The sequence below is a fragment of the Lissotriton helveticus genome, chromosome 2_1 (assembly GCF_964261635.1).
Source record: "Lissotriton helveticus chromosome 2_1, aLisHel1.1, whole genome shotgun sequence".
NCBI classification, from domain to species: domain Eukaryota; kingdom Metazoa; phylum Chordata; class Amphibia; order Caudata; family Salamandridae; genus Lissotriton; species Lissotriton helveticus.
Genome location: NC_136059.1, coordinates 196359491 through 196382651, shown reverse-complemented (window position 1 = coordinate 196382651; position 23161 = coordinate 196359491). Strand labels below are relative to the sequence as shown.

General features: G+C 47.9%; 1 protein-coding gene across 1 annotated transcript in view; it reads right to left on the bottom strand.

Moving 5' to 3' along the window:
• DCAF12 (DDB1 and CUL4 associated factor 12) overlaps positions 1 to 23161 on the bottom strand; it is a 306661-nt gene that overhangs the window by 126341 nt on the left and 157159 nt on the right. The window contains exon 5 of the mRNA XM_078674716.1: positions 13018 to 13211. Within this exon, the coding sequence (XP_078530842.1) occupies positions 13018 to 13211 (194 nt within the window). The remainder of the gene's footprint in view (positions 1 to 13017; positions 13212 to 23161) is intronic.

The window sequence follows — 23161 nt, the reverse complement described above, 5'->3', positions numbered from 1 at the left end:
CGCGCCGAGTGGGCAACATAATTCAGATTCTTCAACCTGTCCAATAGTTGTGCATGTCGTTCCCTGGCTGACTGTAAAGCCTCACCGTCACCCTCCGCCGCTTCACTTTCTCTCTCCAGTAGCACTGATTCAGTCTGTGTCAGGTCTGTCTCTATCTGCTTTCGCATTCCTGCTGTATGCCCAGACAATGGCCCCGGATGACTACTTTAAAGGCATCCCATTCGAGTTGTGGGGTGGACGCCATACCATTGTTGCCTTCGAAGTACTGCAATAGGCGGTGCGACAATGTCTCCCTATACGGGGCGTCCAGCAGGACATCAGGTTGGAGCCGCCAGGTTGGGATCGGTGGGTGGGGGCGTACCCAAGCAAAGTCAAGGGTGTGAGGATTGTGGTCAGAGTGAGTACGACCGAGGTAACTGGTGTCCGTGACGTAAGGTGGTAAATCACTTGTCAACATGTACCTATCTAACCGTACGTGTAGTGTGTGGGCGCCTGAGTAATATGAATATACCTTTTCCTGGGGATGGTGACTGCGCCAGGCGTCATGTAGGTCCCACTGTATCGCCCAGTCTGTGAGAGCCCTCATTGCCCCTACCACAGGTGCGTTGGCCATGGGGGGGAAGGAGCGGTCTAAGGCAACGTCCAAGACGCCTCCGAGCAGGAGTGGCGTGCCATGCCATGGGGCTAACACCGTGGATAAGTGAGTAAAAAAAAAGACCCTGGTCGGTATTAGGGGCATATAGGGAAGCAAGGACTATGCATTGGCTGTCCAATCTACCATGGAGTACCACATACCTACCCTCCGTGTCTATTGTAGAGTGGGAAAGTGCAAAGGGGACCCCAGGTCGTATCCAGATTAACGACCCCTGTGCGAATGCCGAATAGCCTGTTGCATGTAAATGCCCCCGCCATCTACGGCGTAACGTGAGCACCTCCGGGGCAGACAAATGTATATCCTGCAATAGTGCGATTAGGATATTATGTCGTTTGAGGTATGAATACATTTGGTAGCGAAGCAAGGGCGTATGTATCCCCCGCACATTCCAGGTGCAAAATGTAATCACAGTCATTGCAAATCCATTTCCTCATCTTCCCCCACACCCACCCCCCCCAGCACCCGGCAGACCCACCCAGCACAGCAAGTACTCACACATGACGTCCAAATACTGTTCTACAAGCCCGTACGTTACAAATAAAATGCAAGGGAGAAAGAAAAAGTCAACTAACCCTGTAAACAAGGTAAACAAAAACACAATGCCAAAAGGTCGACAGCGAAACATGTTGTCGTCCAAACACTCCTTTGAGTGAAAAAGTCCTTGAGTTCAATGAGGGTGTGCTGAGTGCCCGGCTCCGGTTCTACACAGGCATCTCGTAGACAGGTTAAGGGTGCTTCCCCTCCACAGGCAGGTCTCGACAGTCAGCCCAAACCCAGCAAAACCTCCTTGTACATGGGGGCCCCAGAGTTCTCGGGTCCGCGGTTCTACCACACCATAATGTTCCAGATCGGATCCCATACTGCACTCACCTTCAGGGGTCCGACCACCCCTCCAGTGCCACCTCCCAACTCACCGGCGGCATGAGCATTCAAGTCACAGCCGGGAAGAGGGAGCTGAAGTCGCGGGATCCCCATCTCCAGGTCCAGCCTCCTCCCTATGGGCAGGACGGCGCAAGTTACGTCTCAGAGGTGACACAACAGAAACAAAAGCCTGAGGTCCCAAAGTGAGGCGAAAAAAGGGGCAGGTGTTTAGTGGACAAAGTCAGCAGTTTGCGGGGTAACATCCGGTAGATCTGTCGATATCTGTGAATCTGGTATTCCGTAAATGCGCTCTTCGTCACTCGTGATAGCATTAGGGCTGGCTTCCAGGTCATGTTCCGTTTCCAGCGAGCCACTGATCACCGCCACCATTCGGAGGGCCTCCTGCTGTTCATTTTGCACGAATTCAGGACTGGGGCCAATCTCCGCTCCTGTGTTCGGCGATGTTGTCGGCGAGGGTCGATGCCGGCTAAACAAATTTATCTTATCCTACTTTCTGCAATCATGTCTGGCAGTAGTAGAACTAACTGGTATTCGTATCGAAGTCCTTACTTTAATAGTCCCCAGTTTAAAACCAGGGTCACACACGGTGTTTAAAAATAGGATTATGCAAAGGTGAGTTACCAATGTTTGCCATAATTGTACGACCAACAAAAGTTAACGTTGCCTTTAGGAGTCTTTAAAGGGTACCCAGTAAGCTATTCTCACCACTAAATCATCTGTTGCTTCAACTAACTCATAACAGGATCCAAGCATGATGGTAGGACGGCTAAACAATAGTATTTAATGTAATAACACCGTTTTTTTTTTTTTTTAAATCTAAATGAGGATATGTGATTTTATATAATGTTGGTAAAAGGACACGTCAAAGCAAACATATACAAATTGATGTTTAGGACAAACAAATTGCCCCAGCAAATTGTACGCAAGTACTGAAATGTGTGGGGCTCGAAATTTAACCCATGTAATAAACAACGTTAATAATAAAATGTTTATCGAATAAGGAGTTAAAATATTATGGTGGAAAGTTATACTAAAGATAGAAATTAAAAAGAGTAGAAAAAAAGCAATTATGTGAATCATGTGCTTTTTTTGTTGTTTTGAAATCGAGGGCACCACACTCATCTATCAAAGTTTAGTTAATGTACCCTCTGGTGATTCAGAGGCACGAAAGATGAACCAATCCATTTTTGATTTAGGCTAAATGAAACATTAGATACAACATCATTTATTAAATAAACCACAACAAAGGATCTCATGAGTTGCAACACACCTTGATCAACAGTAATAGAAATGGAACCCCAAAACACGGAACTTAGCTATTTGGCCTTAAGTGATTCAACTTGGCCTTCTACTATTAAAAGGGACTTCAATGCCTGTTGCTGCAACTTTCCCATGACCTGCAGTTCAGTGTTGATCTCACAGATGCTTCTCTCCAATATTTGCAAGACCATCCCCAAAGCATGAGTGATAGCCTCAACTACAGACAACCTGAACACCAGACTTCAACCAGTGAACCACAGCTGCTCCATGTTTCCACAATTCTGTGTCTTCCATTTTGCATCTCTGTTAGGCAGGACGTTCTGTCCATCGCCACTGTGCTGAGCCCACAACACCCTAGTGAACTAAACCGGTCTCGGGAGACTCCCTACTCTATTACACACCAGGAGGTCCATTATATGGATCATTGAGCTGTGTATGTGATCACAGCCAGTGAAGAAACAAGGCCAAACAGGGAGTACAGGAAAGCGCAGCCACTCATCACTGCATCATTTGGCCCCATCTCCTTACAATTTTGCTTTACTATATTGTAAAATTCCTTCTAGGTCACTGCACAAAAATGTATCAACCGGGATATTCATTTCCCTAGGCCTCACCAGTACATGCATAGGATGAACTATAGGTTTTAGAAGGGGGCGTGGCCTGCTGAGCTGCAAAATGGCCGCTAGCTAATCTAGCTCCTGCCAGCCGAGAACTAATCCTTCACCAATCCACGTATCTGGAGAGCTGCTGCTGTGCAGAACACATCCCCAATAACAGCCCCGAACGCAGGGAACCGCTTGAGCGGATTTACACCCCTGAGATTGGCCCTGGAGCAGAGGGGTAGACCCCAGCGGAGGTGGGCCCGGCCGCACATACTGGAGCCCCTGGTGTGCGGGCTGGCTATACTGGAAATCGAGCCTGCAGCGATTCTTGCGGAGAGGGCCGTGCTCGGTGCGGGAGATAACCGGCTGCCACCGACAGGATGGAGAGTCGGAGTTGAAGAGGTGAGGGGCTGGCCCGCTAGAAAACATCGAGCTGGGTGGCCTTGGACTCGGCGGGGAGGCGCAGGATCGGGGAGGCACCGTTGGGTTGCAGACGTGGACAAAGAAGACCCAGGGGCCATGTGGACATCTGGCTGGCTTTCCGCCCCGTAGTGGAGACACGAGGGGCATTGTTGGGACCCTGGGCGGCAGGAGGCGCGTGCTGAGACACTGATTAAGGTGGACCAGAAGCGGGCGGATTGGAGCTAGATGCGGGACCTGAGCGCCATTTTGAGTCCCTGCGGTGACGCATATCTGTGGAGAGCAAAGCGGCCACAGCGGTGAGACCGCTTTGTGTGCACTAAAGTATTCAATGGTGGCATGTATCATAGGGCAAGCAAAGGAGAGAGGGGCAAGCTGCTGACTCCAGCTGTGGGGACACACTTAGATTTGCTGAGCCTGGAGAGTGTGCTTAGTCTTCAGGGGTGCTTGCTGTCTAGGGTTTAGGCCCGGTACAATATAAGAGCAAGAAGCGTTGGATTTGGAGCGGCTGTGTGCTTGTGTTGCATGTTGGCCCCCCTCATTTCAAATGAATAAAGGAAGGCGGGTCATTGGTGCAACAGTTTAGCGGTTGATCCCCTCCACATGGATTACCTGCGCCACGTCCAGCCGAGGGACCTTGCGGGAGCCCCCAACGGCACCTGAGCGAACCATGGGCAAACAGGATGCGAAGCAACCGAAGCTGTCCTTTGACCAGAGTCGAACCACAAGGCTCATGGAGTTGGACTCAGAAGCTGGCACGGAGAGGCCACCAGAGTCGCAGACGGAAGGCGGGTCATTGGTGCAACAGTTTAGCGGTTGATCCCCTCCACATGGATTACCTGCGCCACGTCCAGCCGAGGGACCTTGCGGGAGCCCCCAACGGCACCTGAGCGAACCATGGTTAAACAGGATGCGAAGCAACCGAAGCTGTCCTTTGACCAGAGTCGAACCACGAGGCTCATGGAGTTGGACTCAGAGGCTGGCACGGAGAGGCCACCAGAGTCGCAGACGGCGGACAGAGGGGAGGATCTGCACACCCTGATGCTAGAGAGGAGATCTAGCCTTTGGAATATAGATACCAAGCTGGATGAGTTGACTTCCCAACTGGATGCTGTCAAAAGGCAGGTGGGATCGCACGAGACCCGGCTCGGTGTGCTTGAAAACCGGGCCTCAGACTTCCATGAGTTCCAGGTTGAAACCAAGGAACAGTTACTGCATATGGATAAAGTGTTAGGCATCATTTGCGCCAAGAACGAAAATCTGGAAGCTAGGTCCTGCCGCAATAACCTGCGAATTACGGGCATACCGAGAAGACAGCCATCATCAAGATGGAGACCTATATAGCAGATTTACTTTGTGAGCTCTTTCATCCAAATCTATCCGCAGTATTCACAGTGGAGCGGGTGCACTGTGATTTAGGTCCCAAACCCCTGGTCGATGCTCCACCCAGACCCATCCTACCAGGACCGAGATCTTATCCTGCGTCTGGCCCGAGGTAAGGGGACTATCACGCACAAAGGTAACAATATCCTTCGGCACATACTCGGAAGAAGAAATTGGCAAACTGCTCAGCACCCTGAAACCTTCCAATCACCTCACGGACCCCCTCCCTGCCTCCGCAGTAAAAGACTTTACCCCTTTGCTTCTCCCTCTCTGGACTAAAATTATCAACAGTTCTCTCCAACAAGGAAGCATACCTGACTCCCTCAAAGTTGGTCAGGTCACACCTCTACTAAAAAAACCCACAGCTGACCCCTCTGATCTCAACAATTACCGTCCCATCACCAATATTCCTACTCTCGCCAAACTGTTGGAAAAATGCGCACAACTACAATTGACTAAACACATTGAGCAATTTGATCTCCTCAACACCCACCAGTCAGGCTTCCGAGCAGGACACAGCACAGAAACTGCCATGACTCACATAATTGACGACGCACTTCAAATGCTAGACCAAAACGACACCTGCCTCCTCATCCTACTAGATCTCTCTTCAGCATTCGACACCGTTAAACATGAGAATCTACTAGAACTACTAAACACAAGAATGGGTTTATCTGGAACTGTCCTCAAGTGGTTCACTTCCTTTCTTCACAACAGGTCGCAGAAATTCAAGAGCAATAACCTGATGTCCTCGCCAATACCTGTAACGCTAGGCGTCCCCCAAGGATCCTCTCTATCCCCAACTTTGTTCAACCTAGTCATGGAACCTCTCACCTCCCTGCTACATGCATCCAACGTAAACTTTCACATGTACGCCGATGACACTCAGCTATATCTCAAGCTACAATCCCCCAAAGACATCTTGCGTCTGAACTCAACGATCAGAAGCACCCAATCTTGGTTGGCTGATAACCACCTCAAACTCAACGCTATGAAGACTGAGTTCCTTCTGATCTCACCTCCCACGAAAATATCTACCACACAAACATGGCTTAAGCACCTAACAGCTCTCAATGTCCAACCGACCATAGTGGATTCAGCAAAATCCTTAGGCATAACACTTGACACCAACCTCAACATGCAGCAACATATCAGCAAGGCAACAAAGGGAGCGAACTTCCAGATCAATACTCTGAGGAAACTTAAACCCTACCTCCCAGCCAAAGACTTCCAAACAGCAGTACAAGCGCTAGTCATCCCACGTATTGAATACGGCAGCACCGCCCTCTGCGGACTCCCCCTAACTACTACCGCACCACTAAGAGCTTCTCTGAATGCTGCAGCAGACTCATCACTGGGTCAAAAAAGCACTCCCATATTACCCCCGACTTGAAATCCCTGAACTGGCTGCCTTTTGAAGCCAGAATACATCTGAAAATCGCCTGCATGACACACAAGGCGGTACACCTAAACTCACCCGGCTACCTCGCTCAGAAACTGACAATCTCTGGGGGTATTAGAAACACTAGAAGCACAAAGAATCTTCTGCTGAAACCTCGAAGATTCAGGAAGGAAAAAACATACAAGCGCTCCTTCTCAGGATTGGCGCCTAGGATTTGGAACTCACTCCCTCCCGAAACCAGGCTTATCTCCTCCACTACACTATTTAAAAAGGAAGTAAAAGCTATCCTTATGGCTAAATACACTTGATCTACTATCTCGAACTCTGTTAACACCCTGCACCGATCTGTACTACATGTTTGACCCATTCACTGATTTGTATGAGCTGTCTTATTACTCTCGTGATGGGCTTTGTAGCCACCTATTTGTACTGTATGATCTAGTGATTTATTGTTTGAATATGTTCCCTCATGTACCCCTCTATGTAAAGCGCTCTGATATCTGTGAAGATCTTGTTCGCGCTATATAAAACTTTGAAAATAAAATAAATAAAATAAATATCTCATTTTATCCAGATTTCACACCTTCTGTGCAGTTGGCAAGGCGTGAGTTTCTACCTGCTAAACGAATCCTGCTGCAGGCCCAGATTCCTATTCGCCATTATACCCTGCCAAGCTTAAAGTCACTCACGAGGGATCCGCACATTTTTTCACGGATGCCAAGTCCGCCCTCAAATTTGCTAAGCATATTGGTGGGAAGAAGCCCAAACAAAGCTCCAGTCTTGCAGATTCCGCCGAGGCCCGGCTGAGTGATAATGACTGTTGAGATTCAAGCCCCGATACGTCTCTTACTGGAGCTGCTATGCACTGAGATGGGTTGGGGCCCGTGAGACTCTCACTTAGTTCGGAGGGTTTGTTTGTTTTTTCAAACAGTTTTGTGTTCAGTTCTCTCTGATATGGGGGTTTGTTCTCATTTGAAATGTTTATGAGCCAGGCATGGCTGATTACACAGCGGGCTGAGTTGGGCTGGGGCTTACAGGGCCATCCCCGTTTGGGCTGTACAGCCTGACTATGCTCCTGAACTGCTAGTTTTGATGTGCTGAGATCATTTAAATTTCTTGTGAGATAGACACGGCTCTCTGCAGTTTTCTTGGCCACCCTGTGTTGGCAGGTAAGTACGCCGGTGGAACTGCGCCCCTATGGGAGAGCCCCCTCTTGTTGTTTTCTCCTTTAAGTTGCTTGGGACGGGTCTTCTAAAACCTGATTGGGGGGTTGGAGTGGGAGGTGGAGGGGAGGGGGGGTGGGGGGGAGTATGATGTTATGTTGTTTGCCAGATCATTGCTATACAGTGCAGCTTACCGTCACTGGGTGCCACCAATCATACTGCGCTTCGCTCCTACTGTAATTCTACACTATAATGTGTTAGCCGTCATATACCAGTTTAAATTTACTAACATGGAACATCAGAGGGCTAAACGACGGCAGGAAATCCATGCTAGTCCACTCAAATTTGCTACAACATCACATACATATGCATCTCAATGTTACACCCTCTTCCAGGCTGAAACACAGTAGATGGGGCTCAGTATACTCACCCATTTACTCAAATTACTCTGGGGGTGGCCGTGTTGGTCTTGACTGGAAGGAAAGTGAACAAATTGACTCAGAGGGTAGATTAGTCATAGCAATGGGTAACTTGGGTGGGATTCCGGTTGTGATAGTTGCAGTATGTGGCCCCAAGTTGACTCTCCCAGTTTCTTTCAAGATATATGGGCCAGAGTGAGGGCGGCAAACTGTGAAACTATTATCTGGGTTGGGGACTTTAATGTAATCCTCAATAACGAGTTAGATCGGAAAGTGATATCTCCAACATTACACCCATCAGTTAGTGCTGCATTGAATGCCAATATTTTAGACGGTGACCTGGTTGACATGTGAAGATGTAATCACCCATGAACTAAGGAAGGGACGTGTATATCTGAGGACCATAGAGCGTGGTCAAGATTAGACTTCTGGTTGGTGTCACGTCATGTGGCTACATGGACCAGTAGGTCTCACATCTCCCTAGATCCCACGTCGGATCACGCGCCATGTCTTTTGCACTTTGTGCTTCCCATCTCCGTTCCATGTCTGTTTATGTGGCGGTTACCACCAGATGCCCTTTTAGATGATCTTTATAGAAGAAATTAGGGAGGGGGGATATCAATGACTATTTTGTGCGTAACGCTGGATCGGTTGATACTGAGGCCTCTTTATGGGAGGCATTTAAGACTGTAATCATGGGTAATTGCATCGCCCGGCAGGCTGCGGTATTGAAGGCAATTAGGGGTATGCTTGCAACACTAGAAAATCAGATCAAGGAGCTAGAAACACAGTTTTACTCCTCTAATGATCACAAGACACTGGCCCTTTTGAAAGAGAACCTGCTTGAATTCGAGGAGGAAGCGCACCGCAGTGTTACATTTTTAGGGAAACATGCTCAGGCCAGATGATACAGGGACGAGGACTGTGGTGGTGATGATTTGCGCCCCAAGGTCCACTGCTTATATAACTTAGCTGAAAGGTAAACAACAGTCTGTGATTAGAGGCCAGAGAGAAATCATAGACTAGTTTTCCCGTTTGTACTCTGATCTATTCACTACTACGCAGGAATCTAGTCCAGAGGGCCTGATACCCTTTATTGATTCACTGGAGCTACTCTGGTTGGGTCAGAGGCATAGGGAATACTTGGACGTCCTATTCACGGTGGAGGACGTCACCCAGGTCATCAAGAGATTACCGCTGAACAAGGGCCCCGGGTCGGACGGTCTAACCACCGCATTCTATAAGTCTTATGCAGAACACCAGAAGAGCTGGTGCTGCATTTAATAGCGCAATATGAGGAGGCTGAGGCTTCGGGCATCCTGCCACCGTCAATGCGCGAAGCGATAATTACCTTGCTGAAACCTGGAAAGCAGGAAAATGAATTGGGCTCCTTTAGATCATTGTCATTAATAAACGTGGATGTGAAAATTGTGGCGAAGCTGATCGCAAATTGGTTTCAGCCTCTCTTCCCATTGATCGCTTGCCCAGATCAATCGGGATTATCCCAGGAGTTCGACTTCCCACAACCTCAGAAGCCTATTTTCAGTACTGCACTATTTACACCCTGGTGTGCAAGCTGCTGCAGTCTTCTTAGACGCCACAAAGGCATTTGATATGCTCAAATGGCAGTATCTATTTGCAATTCTGAGCCGCATGGGGTTCAGTCTGTTTATTAATCTGATACATCTGCTACACACATGGCCAACGGCTCGGATCTGGGTGAATGGCCTTCTTTCGCTATCGTTTGGTATCTCGCGAGGTACGAGGCAAGGATGCCCATTGTCCCCTTTGCTATTCGCAATGGCGATGGAGCCACTTGCAGTACGCATTAAGCAACACCACACTGCCAAGGGGATTGGATTTAGTACTAAGAGTCTTTTAATGTCACTATATGCGGATGACGTCACATTGTACGTAACTGACCTAGCGTCGTACCTTGATCTATTACTTCAGGAATTGACGATTTGGAGGCCTTTCTGGAATCTCCATTAACTAGGCCAAATCAGTTATTTTTCCTTTAACAGACGCCACTATTCCAGTTCCCTCTGAGTTCACTCTTAAATGGGCGGACAAACCTATGAAATATCTAGGCATATGGCTCAGTAAAAATGTGCAAGAAATATGGGACATGAACTACGGGCGCGCCATAACATGGTTGGATGAGAAAGTCACTGCGTGTGCTAAGCTCCCGCTTTACCTAGCCGGGAAAATAGCTTTGGTCAAGATGGTGGTACTGCTGAAATTTCTTTATTTATTCAATAACATTCCTGTACACATCAAGAGGCCTTTTTTAAATCCCTCAGATCCCTTTTGGTCTGGGCGGGCAAGCGCATGTCTCATGGGACCTATTGACACTTCTGCGTCAGGGTGGCCTGGGAGCCCCAGATATGCAATTGGAGTGCTCAGGCTCAGTTTCTCCATCACTGGGTACATCCGACTTCTTTTCAACCCCAGGCGGCTGTGGAAGCGGACGCTGCAGCACTGGCCCCCCTGCAAGTCGCTTTATATCAGACCTACAGGCATCCAAGACATGGCATAGACATGGTAGAGACCTTGAGGTGGGCGTGGAATGAGTTACGGAAAAGAGCCAGCATTCCTATTCTCTATGCCTCGTCCATATCCCTAGCACACAACCCTATGCTGCCCAACATGTGCAAGGGTATCAACAAGGCCTTGGCACAAAAAATGAGACTCCGCACTTTTGCAGACCTCTATTCAGAGTAGACGTTTCGGCCACCCCCGGCCTCTATGGAGGGTCAGACTGTGTCTTTTTTCCGAACTCTTCGAATACTACAAACTTCGGGCTGCATGTCGGTCTTTACATGTCACTTTACCGAACTCCCCGCCAACCCTACTTGCATTGGAAAACAAGCTTACATCAGATTCACCACGGAGACTAATTACCAGGATATATAATCACATGCAAACATCGGCCCCTCTGACACATTCACAAGCACTTCAGGCAAGGAATGAAGACCTTCAAACTCCACTTATGGAGGACCAGTGGGTTTATTGCTGCTGCCAACTCACGGCTTTTCCCCCAACTATAAACTTCACCTAATCCACTTTAAGTTCTTGCACAGACTTTATAGGACACCTTCCAGCTTGCATCTCATGGAACTGAAGAAGACAAAAGCTGCTGTAGATGCGGTTTTGCTACCGCTACTTTTTTTACATATGGTGTGGAGATGCCCACGGCTGACATTTTGGTCCACCGCATTTACTACGATTCGCCAGCTAATAGGTACGCTTGATGATCCGGACCCCATACAGTGTTTGCTGGGGTCTGTGAAAGATACGCCAGTCAAGGTCCGTAAACTGCACGCAATGTTACTTCTCTTAGCTAAGCACCAGATAGCCATACACTGGGGCGAAAGGGGGTTAGCTCTAAAAAGGAGTGGATTAGAGACGTCACATTTAGGCATTCACAACTGACCACTTTTTGGGAATTGATGCCTTCAGCAGCCAGGCCCAGGGACATTTGGGAACCTTTTGTTATGTGGGCCCGAGAGCATCAGGAAGCTGCAGGAGATACGCCGATGGAATCTGTGCCCTTATAAATCAACACAGGTAGCCTGGGGGAGGTCGGAGACTGGGGGGACGGCTGTTTGTGGAGAAAAGGGATATTTTTCTGCCACTGTGACTAACTCCCTATGCATAACCTGGAGGGTGATGTTGTGGATATCTCTTTAATCTGCCCCTTTGGTCTTGGCAGAGGGGTTTTTAAAGTAGGATGTATCTAATTTCCTTCATGTATTGAGCAGAGGATCGAGCAAGCATGGAATAACATTTGTAATTGACATAGTAGGCAGATAGAACGATAACTATGTACCGATTGGATGTGGTTTTTCTGCCACCGTGACTAACTCCCTATGCATAACCTGGAGGGTGATGTCGTGGATATCTCTTTAAACTGCCCCTTGGGTCTTGGCAGAGGTTTTTTTTTTTTTAAGTAGGATGTATCTAATTTCCTTCATGTTTTGAGCAGAGGATCGAGCAAGCATGGAATGACATTTGTAATTGACATGGTAGGCAGATATAAAGATGACCATGTACCGATTATCAACTGGTTTGTTTGTAATGTTTGTAGCATTGTTCTAAAATTGGAATTAAAAAAACAAAAAACTATATGTTTTTTAGAAAAGGTTTGAAGGCAACACATGCAGAAAAAAAACAGTCACAGAGCATAGACCTACCTTCAGAAAAAGGTCCAAGTGGGACGATTGATACACTGGTGACACACATACTGCAGACCTTAAGAGAATCACACAATTAACTCCCACCTGATTTACTGCCTAGGAAAGTTTGGAAATTATGCAATTTGCAGTAGAATGTCTATGAAGTTGAAGATTGTGCTGAAGTCCCTTCACACAAGTAAATATTAATGGAACAGGAAGGCTCATAAAGCTAGTGTCCTGGCCTTGTGAGAGTATCTTAAGGGCAACAGAGATTCACAAGTGTGGATACAGCTTCCAAGTCCGCTGTAATATTCCTAAACGTTAATAATGTAGGCCTCATGCCTATTCTGCAGAATACCAAAGAACATACATAATAGAAGAAAACTCACAGGTTTTGTTATTTCTACAGCCTACTGAAACTCTCTGGGGGTTGCATTCGTTTTGCAGAACATTTATTCTGTATTTTTAGCCTATTACCCAAACCAATAGAAAATCATGTACTGCCTTTTAAATTAAAACAAAATAGTAAAAACAAATATCGGTATAAAACCCAGTTCCCACCCACCGCTAGAAAGAAATGGTCACGTTCATTCAAACACCTGGTGACAGCTTTCTATCGGAAGGAATAGACCCCCACACAATAATTCACTGACCTTGTTGCGGTCATTGAAAGCCAGTGCTCGGACCTTGCAGTTGTCAGGATTAGTGTTCTCCTTAGGAATATCCTTCAGGGCAGTGTGTGAAATGTGAGCATAGACTGGGACTCTGGAAATGCTGCACCTTGAGTCACTTTTATCGAGCACATCTTCTGTCACTTCCCACAAGCCCATTGAGCCGTCTCGCGAACCTAGAATACAAAATCCCACAGTCTCAATGTGCAAAGACCTTCCACAGGTATCACTACGGTAAAGGTGCAGGCAAGCAGAGCACTGCTTGAAAAAAATGGAAGAGCCAATTTGGGATTATTTAATGTCATACCGGTTTCTTAAAAAAGAACGTCTTAACATACCAGTTCATTAAAAATCTGGTTTTAGGGGTGTCATAAGAATTATATTTGCCTGTCAGATTATTTATTCTCTATTTTGTGAAAGATATTAATAAACATACTTTGACTTTCAGATAAATTCACAGCATACTGACTAAGAAAAGATTTTGTCTGAAGTTGACAATGAAAAGTTGATCAAGGCATAAAGAGGTTAATAGCGACAGCACTGGGGAGCCGACAGGCTTAAAGACCATTTCAACACAGACTGGACATATGCTAATCTACATTAAAGCAACTATTAAAATAAAGAATTTACCATATAGGTGTCATCTTTGCACAAACACTCAACAAGCATACAAATAAGAAAGCGTTAATCTGGATGTTACGCATAGCGGAGTAAAATCAGTAAACAATTTGATTGAAGTAGTCTGCAGAATATGGGTTTCCAGTGAAGGGCCCGTAGATGTAGCAACAACACTGCCCCAACCCCACTTAATCTGTCTGCAATTGCATGTGCCAGGGTTTCAATCTTTTTTAAATAATTTACTTGTGCTCTGCTGTGTTACTTCAGTTCTATAGCCCTTATGCACCAATAAAACGGTTGTTCTTCGCTTAAAAAAATATATATACAACAGTAAACCTTGAAGATAACCAGGCACCTCATTGTGGGTGTGCAACATCTTCAGGAAGATCAATATACATATTGCAGGAGGGTTGAACCCATGGAAGGCATACAACTGCTACTCGGAGACTGACAAGTTAAAAGGTATACACATAGTATTCTCCAGTTACTATGCCTCTGCTAGCTTTAGCGCTGGGAAGCAGTGATGCTGGGGCAGCCATTTGCTCTATAAATAAAAAAATAAAATACTACCCTATTTGAACTGAAATGCAACACAAAATGATAAATCATCAGCTAGTGAAATCTGAGATCAGTGTTTTTGGAGTGGAAGAGGGAATTAATAAGAGACTAATTTTGACAACTGACATACTGTCTAACCACTTAGGCACAAACATGAGCTGCTACTTGCCATTATCTTTATCCCCACCCTCGGTTCTATCTTTCTGTGACTCTGAGTCCAGATAGTTTCTGGCCACACCAACATTTTTTGGACTCTATGGACTCTTGCAACATCTGTTACCTCAGTGTTGTCTCCTCCATAAAATCCATATGTAATAGTTATCTAGACCAAAGAAAAAAAAAATTCTACTTTAAAAACAATAATTGTTTAGGTCTCGCCTGCGCAGCGGACATGCGCTACTAAGGAGGTCCTTTAGCCATGGCTCTGCTAATTTTCAAACAAACACTTGTGCTTGAAAAATGAAGACTGGGGGGCGTGGCCGGATGAGCAGCGAGAAGGCCGCCTAACAAGCGAGCTCCGCCGGCTGTAATAAAGATCCTGCATTAATCCTGCTATTTCGAGTCACACGCACGACTGGCCAGAGCGCAGCGGTGACGGACAACCTGAAGCACCATCGACCGAAAAATCAGAGCCTTAGAGCACCCGTAACACCCTTATACGGGCTCCGCCATTTTCACCGGTGCGGACGCGCTGAGGAATGCGACGGCTCGGGTGGTCTGTGCGGGAGCTGTGCGCCACTCGAGGGTGAGGCGCCGTGGGCCCGGACCGCTGGGAAACTCCGCAGCGGGCGAGATTCTGGAGATCGCAGCATCTGTGGTGGGGTAAGGCTCCGAAATAACGTGGGTCCACCACATACGACTATAACACTGTGTATCCCCGCCGCACCTCCGGGGAATTGAACGGCCTTATCCTAGCTGACTGACAACGTGGGCGGCCGCCATCTTGGTTTGGGACCAAACTTTGTAATTAGACGCTGGTGCGGGACGGACATTGTTGGCGCAGGGCCCTCGGCGCTAATATCGGCGCACCTATAAAGCCGCTGGCACACGACACACTGGAGCCCTAGCTGAGCTGGCCGAGATCCCATTATTATACTGGCCTAACAGGTTGTGCTTACCGTGGAGACGGCGGCGCTCATGGATTATAGCGATACTGGACCCAAAAGGCTGCTGAGAGACACGCTGCTCTGTGCTGGGGGAGTTCCGCCTGCCACTGGGGCTGTGCACGCTTGTGGGGCCTGGCATTCCCCGACTTTTAGGTCATCTGTTCGCTACCTGCGGAGTGGCGTGCTTGGGACCGCTAGAGGCACTTGCCCTGCCGCTGCAGAAGCTACGGGGACAACCACACTTGTCGAAACCTGGAGACTTGTGCCGGGACCTGCCAATCTTGTTGTCCCCGCGTTTTGTGCTCCCTTAATTGACAACGCAAATAAAATAAGCCCGTGTGTGACGGGGAACCCTGACCCATCCTATCTCATAGCGCATCAGACGATAGACTGTTGATCATGGGGAAAGGCGACCCGCGCCAACCGAGGCTCAAGTTTGAGCAAAAGAAGACGTTCAAGCAGGCCGAGCAGGACACAGGTGCGGCAGGGGGGCCATCCACCGACATCTCAAGACATAGATGTGACTGCACTACTTCTGGAGGTGAGGTCCAGCCTGAAGAGTATCGATGCAAAACTCGACTCCATGACGGCTCAACTGGACAATGTGAGATCTCAGGTGGCCACACATGAAATGCGCATCGACAGTCTGGAGAACAGGCACACGGAGTGCTGCGAATTCCAACAGGGAACCAAGGCCCATATCAGCAGCCTGGAAAAGAGGATAGATGTGGTCTGCGCCAAAGCCGACGACCTTGAAGCGTGCTCTCGAAGATGCAATGTCCGCATCACGGGCATTCCAGAAACGACGGCGATGGGGAAAATGGAGTTCTTCGTGTCCGACTTATTACATGAACTTTTCGATCCCAATCTATCCTCTGTCTTTACTGAGGAGCGCGCCCAGAGAGCACTGGGGAAGAAGCCGCACCTGGGTACCCCGCCAAGACCGATATTGGCCAAGCTGCTAAACTACCAGGACAGAGACCTCATACTGCGATTGGCTAGAGAGAAGGGGAAAATATCACACAAAGGGAACACTATCTCCTTCTTTCCTGACTTCACGCCTCTGGTGCAGGCTGCGCGCAAGGAGTTTCTGCCTGCTAAGAAACTATTGCTCCAGGCACAGATCCCATACTCACTCATGTACCCAGCCAAGCTTCGGGTTGTGCATGACGGCACAACTCACCACTTTCTGGACGCGAGGTCCGCCCTGAAATTTGCAAAACACATATGCAAACCCAGTTCAAGGAGGGAGGCAGACACTGGGGCTGACACCGCGAGCCAACTGAGCGATAATGATTGAATCTTTGGCCCGCATGGAAACTGACTGCTGGCCATACTGGGCCTGATTTTGGTGATTTCATGCTTTGTCCTCTGCAAGTACCACTATGCTCCTATGTCGGTACCGTAGGTTGCCGATTGTGTCTGGCTGTGCAGTTGCGTTAGACTTTTCTCCTATTCTGTTCATTATAGAAATAGCCGAACTAATGCAGCCACCCTGTGAGAACAGGGGTGTACGCTCGAGATGCCACGCCTCCAAGGGGTGTCTCCCATGATACTACTGTTTCACTGTTTTTGCGCCTTTTGTTTGGGTGTCCTTGGCGCATTAGGGGGGGTTCTGACACAACCTATTTGGGGGGTTGGTGTGGGTAGGGAGAGGTGTTGGGCTGGGAATTTTTTGGTGTATCGTCAGATGTATTGTGATCGGCATGTTCTATTGCAAACTAGATTGCGCGCCCTGGGTCGTGTGGTGGGAGGACATGTGCTTGATTGTTACGGTCAATGGGGGTGACCAGACTCTTAACATGGAACATAAGGGGCCTAGGTGACCACAGAAAATCCAGACTCATGCACAGCTACCTAATCAGACACAACATAGATATCTGTTTCCTACAAGAAACACATATCAACTCCTCCTGCTCTCCTAGGCTTAAGCATTCGCGATGGGGTTCTGTGTACTCGGCCATTTATTCCAATTATGCCAGAGGTGTGGCCATTCTTATGCGCCGTGGAGTGGATTGGAGGGAAGAATCTGCACTGGTTGATGAGGCGGGGCGCTATGTCATTCTGCACGGGGTTTTGATGGGCAAAGTGGTGGTGTTGGTTGCCATATATGGTCCGAATGTAGACGACCCGGAATTCTTCAGAGAAGTTTGGGCTAAGATTGATGTTACTGGCTGTTCCTCTATCATATGGGGTGGAGACTTTAATGTAGTGCTTGAAGACACACTTGATAGAAGGGGCGCATCCAAGCAAATGCACCCACAGGCACGCCTGGCAAACAAGGCACTAACGGATGTAATATGCGAGGGCTCCCTGGTCGATGTGTGGAGGGCTCGCAACGCTGACACAAGAGTGGGTACATGTATATCCGCTCACCATGCTGCCTGGTCAAGATTAGATTTTTGGTTAGTCTCTGCGGATGTAGCCACTTGGACCACACGAGTGGATATACTGGCCAGGTCTCTGTCGGACCATGCCCCCTGTTTACTGGAACTAGACATTCCAGGCATCCAGAGTAGTGCCTTCTCTTGGCGTCTTCCACCAGATGCATTCCAAGATGCCGCTTTCACTGAAGAGATCAGGTAAGACATTGTTGACTACTTTGCTACCAACACTGGCACGGTCAAGACTGACGCTGTCCTCTGGGACATGTTTAAAGTGGTTATGCGGGGACAGTGTATCGCACGTAGGGCCGGAGTCCTAAAGTCTATCAGGACCACACTGGCAGTGATAGAGGGTGAACTACAGGTCCTTGATCGGTCATTTTGTGAGACCCCGACACCTGCGCTAGCAGTGCAGATTAAGGCCAAGCTGCTAAGTTTTGCTGAAGAGGCACAGCGCGAACTAAAATGTTTAGGAAAGCAAGCTGAAGCCCGCAGATATGGCGAAGGAGACAGACCAAGCCACACACTAGCCAAGATGATTAAAACCACTCCCACTCCCACACGAATACACACTGTGGTTGATCACACAGGGAAGACACTGACAGATCAGCGGGAGATATTACAGTCCTTTGCCTCTTACTATGCCACACTGTACGAATCCACACACAGTTCATCAGATGAGACCCTTGAAGCCTTTTTAGAATCCATAGCGCTTGTGTGGTTTAACAACGCGCACAGGCAATACATGGACCGCCCTGTAACGGTACAGGAGATCGCAACCACCATCAAAGCGCTGCCACTAAACAAAGCGCCGGGTCCGGATGGACTAACGGCAGCCTTTTACAAGACGTATGCGGAGGAGCTAGCTCCTCGCCTACACGCTGTGTTTGTTGAAGCGCAAGAAGTAGGGATACTGCCAGACTCGATGAGGGAGGCCCTCATTGTCACACTGCTTAAACCTGACAAAGATGATAAATGCATGGACTCTTATCGCCCTCTGTCCCTCATTAATGTGGATGTCAAGATCTACGCTAAGATTATAGCTGATTGCTTACAGCCTTTGCTCCCATATGTGGCTCTGCCGGATCAGTCGGGGTTCATACCGGGCCGCTCCACCACACATAATTTACGTACGGTTTTATCTGCACTGCACTACCTCCACCCGGACACGCAGGCTGCTGTGGTATTCCTAGATGCAACAAAAGCCTTTGATTCCCTTGAGTGGTCGTTCCTTTTTACCATACTGACACGCATGGGGTTCAGTCCACTATTCATAAACTTAATTCGCCTACACTATACTGCCCCTAGAGCCAGAATAAGATTAAGCGGCTTGATCTCTGACCCATTTCCAATCTCAAGAGGGACCAGACAGGGCTGCCCATTGTCCCCCCTCCTATTCACCATCGCTATGGAGCCACTTGCTGCTAGGATTACAACACCACACAGCAAGGGGTATCGCATTCAGCTCCCGTAGCCTACTCATCTCCCTGTATGCGGACGATGTGACCTTGTATGTAAAAAACCCCACTGAGAACCGTAACCCGTTATTGCGGGAGTTTGTAAAATTTGGGGGTCTATCTGGCGTCTCCATAAACTGGTCTAAGTCTGTTGTATTTCCACTCACTGATAGCACCACAGAGGTACACTCAGACTATCCCCTCCGATGGGAGGCAGATGAAGTGAAATACTTGGGGATTTGGATAAGCAGGAGAATACAAGAGATCTGGAACCTCAACTTCGGCAGAGCGGTCACCTGGCTTGAAGGCAAAGTGGCGATTTGGTCCAAGCTTCCCCTCTCCTTAGCAGGTAGAATTGCGCTAGCAAAAATGATTGTACTGCCCAAGTTCCTCTACTTATTCGCCAATGTGCCTATTCCACTGACACAGCACTTCTTTGCGCGCTTACGCTCCAACCTGTTGGCACTTGCTTGGGCAGGGGGGCAGGCCAGAGTATCATGGGCACTGCTGACACTCCCGCTGCGTCAAGGAGGTTTGGGTGCACCAGACATGCACTTATACCCACTATGCGCACAGGCCCAATACCTACATTTTTGGGCCTACCCCACGCCTTACCAACCGCACGTGGCAGTGGAGATCGATATGGTCTCTCCGCTTCCGCTCAATGTGGCTCTATATCACAAATCACCGCGACCATCGCAGGATATCAACACAGCGGACATGCTCCGCTGGTCCTGGAGAGAACTATTAAAGCGGTCTTCTGTTCCCCTGATGTATGCGCCCGCGATACCCCTCAAACAAAATCCCATGTTTCCCTGCTTAGAGGCAAACAGCGGCGATATCTCCATTGCTGGCACTACCTTGCGCACATTCGCAGACATATACCCGGAGGGTACATTCCTGGAGTTGCCCACAGAGACAGCAGAACACCCGGTGTCTTTTGCTGACAGGTTCACATACCACAAGCTTAAAGCTGCATGCAGGGAACTTGGAGATTGCTTCCCTGAGGAGCCACTGCAGTTACTGGCACTACAAAACATACTAGCTAAAGCATCCCGCAAAAAACTTGTGTCCAGGCTGTACAATTCCATGCAGGAACAGTCCCCATTGGTGGTGCCCAGGTCGCAGCAATTATGGAGTGACAAGCTAGATGTGCCTCTGACCGATGAGCAGTGGACCTTCTGCTGTGGACAGCTGCTGGCACTATCCCCAAACTATAAACTTAGACTTGTGCACTTCAAGTTCCTACACAGATTCTACCGCACCCCGATCGCTCTTCACCGCATGGGCCTTAGAGACGATGACGGATGCTGGAAATGTGGGGCGGAGGGGGCCTCCTTTTTACACGTGGCTTGGCACTGCCCGGCACTATCTGAGTACTGGCTCGAAATATTTGATGCTGTTAATCAAATCCTTGACAGGGCTGATGCCCCCTCGCCGTTACTGGGGATCATTGGCTGGGTTGCGGACACTGCGCCTGCGAGTCGGAAGCTCCATGCACTACTGTTACTATACGCCAAGAGGCGGTTGGCTATCACCTGGGGGCGGAAAACCAAACCGAAGTTCAGCGACTGGCTATCTGATGTGACATATGGGCATGCACAGCTGGGCTCTTATTGGGAACTGATGCCATCAAATGCACGCCCGAGAGACATTTGGGAACCCTTCCTGCGATGGTCACGTGGCAGACCGTCCCCAGCCGAGACTGCTCCTGGGAGCCCGGCTGCACACACCTAGCCGGTTGTTGTGCTTCTACCAGTGCTCTAGTGGGTTTGCCGGTCAGTATTGCAGTTTATGGAGCTGCCGTGGTGATTGGGAGTCCTGGTACAGAAAGCTTAGGCTCCAGTGGTTGTTATGCACATTGAGTTACACTTTTCACTCAGGCTGATATCATTGTTCTACGGCGCTGATTGCGATTCCAGACCCGGCATAGCGCAATATTGTATTTTTGTTTCCGCGAATCTATGCTGCTAGAATTGTTTTCATTACTGGTCACTCTGACGAACACCTATGTTACTGTTAGTAATGTTACAAAAAGAAAATCGCATCCTTTCTATAACATCAAGCAACGTTGCTGTATCACACGTACTTACTGTACTTTCTACTTGATCTAGTGATGTAATTGTTGCTTTCATTATTTGTAAATGCTCAATAAACATAAAGAAAAATGAAAACTGCGCGCACGCACGCACCTCTCCCGGGCCACAGGATATTGTTGAGCCGACGCAGAGATTTGTTCCCCAGTTCAAAGTCTTTAGATTCGGCAGTTATGACAGTTACCACAAAATACTTGCACAGGCTCTGAAAAGGTACAACTCTCCTGGTTGACTTGTTAGCTCGCCCACCTCCGTCAGCAAATCGGTTCAGCCATTGTCAAATAGCTCCGCTCCATACTACTACCAAATATTGGCATTTCACCAACCCAGGGATTCCATTTGGCAGCCAATGAAAATCGGGCGGCCATCTTTGACTTCCTAGTGCATAGTCCTACTTTGCATTATCGAAAGTTTGCAAAGATTTGGCAGAGGGTGTTTCCGTTTTCTATTTACCCTCTACTGACTAAATTAAGTACTGTTGTAGCTCTGTTGTCGTTAAACATTTATGTATTCATACAAAGCGGCTGTTCTTTCTACAATGCACTAGCACTAGCTCCATCATTTAACCCAACGTGCGTCCCCTGCAACATGCCAACTCTGTTCTGCCAGCAGGCAGCCCGCCAAGTGTTGTGAGCCGTCTTTCGCCAGTGCAGCATCAGGAAACACTGTCTAGGTTCTGTGCGGCTGTCATTGAAAGGGACTAACTGCTTATGGCAGCACTCACGACACCTGTAAACCAAATCCTTAATTTCAAAATTCTTATTTTCTTTGACACAACGTGATATATTATGCAGTTGCATTAGTTTTGATTGCTGCTCCTATAGTCTATTTGCATTCCATCACTTTCTTTCACCCCACCTCCCATCCCTTCTCTAAGCAAATGACATTCAGGTAGGCAGTGAGCATCATCATGGCTTTACTTCTTGTCGTTGCCTCACAATGTACGTCATTTGCCTCCTTTCTGCAAGCTTATTTATTGTTGAAGCATCGTCCACCATCTGATCTTTGTACTGACGAGTGCAACCGCGTTTGCTCTTAATGTCGGACGCTCCTGTGCTGCTGGTAATAAAGGTTGCTGCTCCAAGGAAGGTTGCGCTTCTATCATGGATTTAATTTTTATTTTTTAAAGCTCTATGTACCTGAATCAAGGCAGATAGTTCTATTCTTACACCGACATCCAATTCGAGTTTCTGAAAGTTGTAGTCTGCTCTTCATTTATAAAAACACAAAATGTAAACTTGTTTTTCACTTCCATTTTTACACTGTATGTCGTCTAATGGAATTTGAGATTAAAAACGGATTGTGATAGACGTGTGACACACTGCTGGGGGGTATAATATTGTTTTTATTGGATACGCTTTGCCCTGTGAAACTGTTGGGAAGGAGGGTGGTGGGTGGGGGCGGGGCAGGGGATAGTGGGTGCTCTTATGTGACATGCTTGAAATGTTCATACGGTTTTAAAAATACAAATAAAAACAATTTTAAAAAAAATAAATGGATTGTGATTTTTAGAATGTGAAGCCTGATCAACTGCGTGGAAATCTGTACTTCTGCCTGTCCACCTTTCTACCTGTGTGTCTCTCTTGGTCTCCCTGCCTTTGTGCCCACAACCACATTTCTCTCTCCTGTTCAATTTTCGGGGGGCTGAGCCTACCATAATTGCAACACTATATTCTTTGCAAATCATATTTCTACATTCTAACAAACCAGCCCTTTCTCATGTTTGAAATGTGCGCTTCTAGTAAACTGAGCAAGGGTGCCCTTCCAATTTTTTTTAAAGTCTCGCCTACCAGACAGCCTTTAGCTTTTAGTGAACCATTGACCATACCAACAAACATTGGCATAGGCAATAGGTCTCGCCTTTGGGACCTTGTACGTGTTTAGCCATGCAACACTTGATGTTGTTG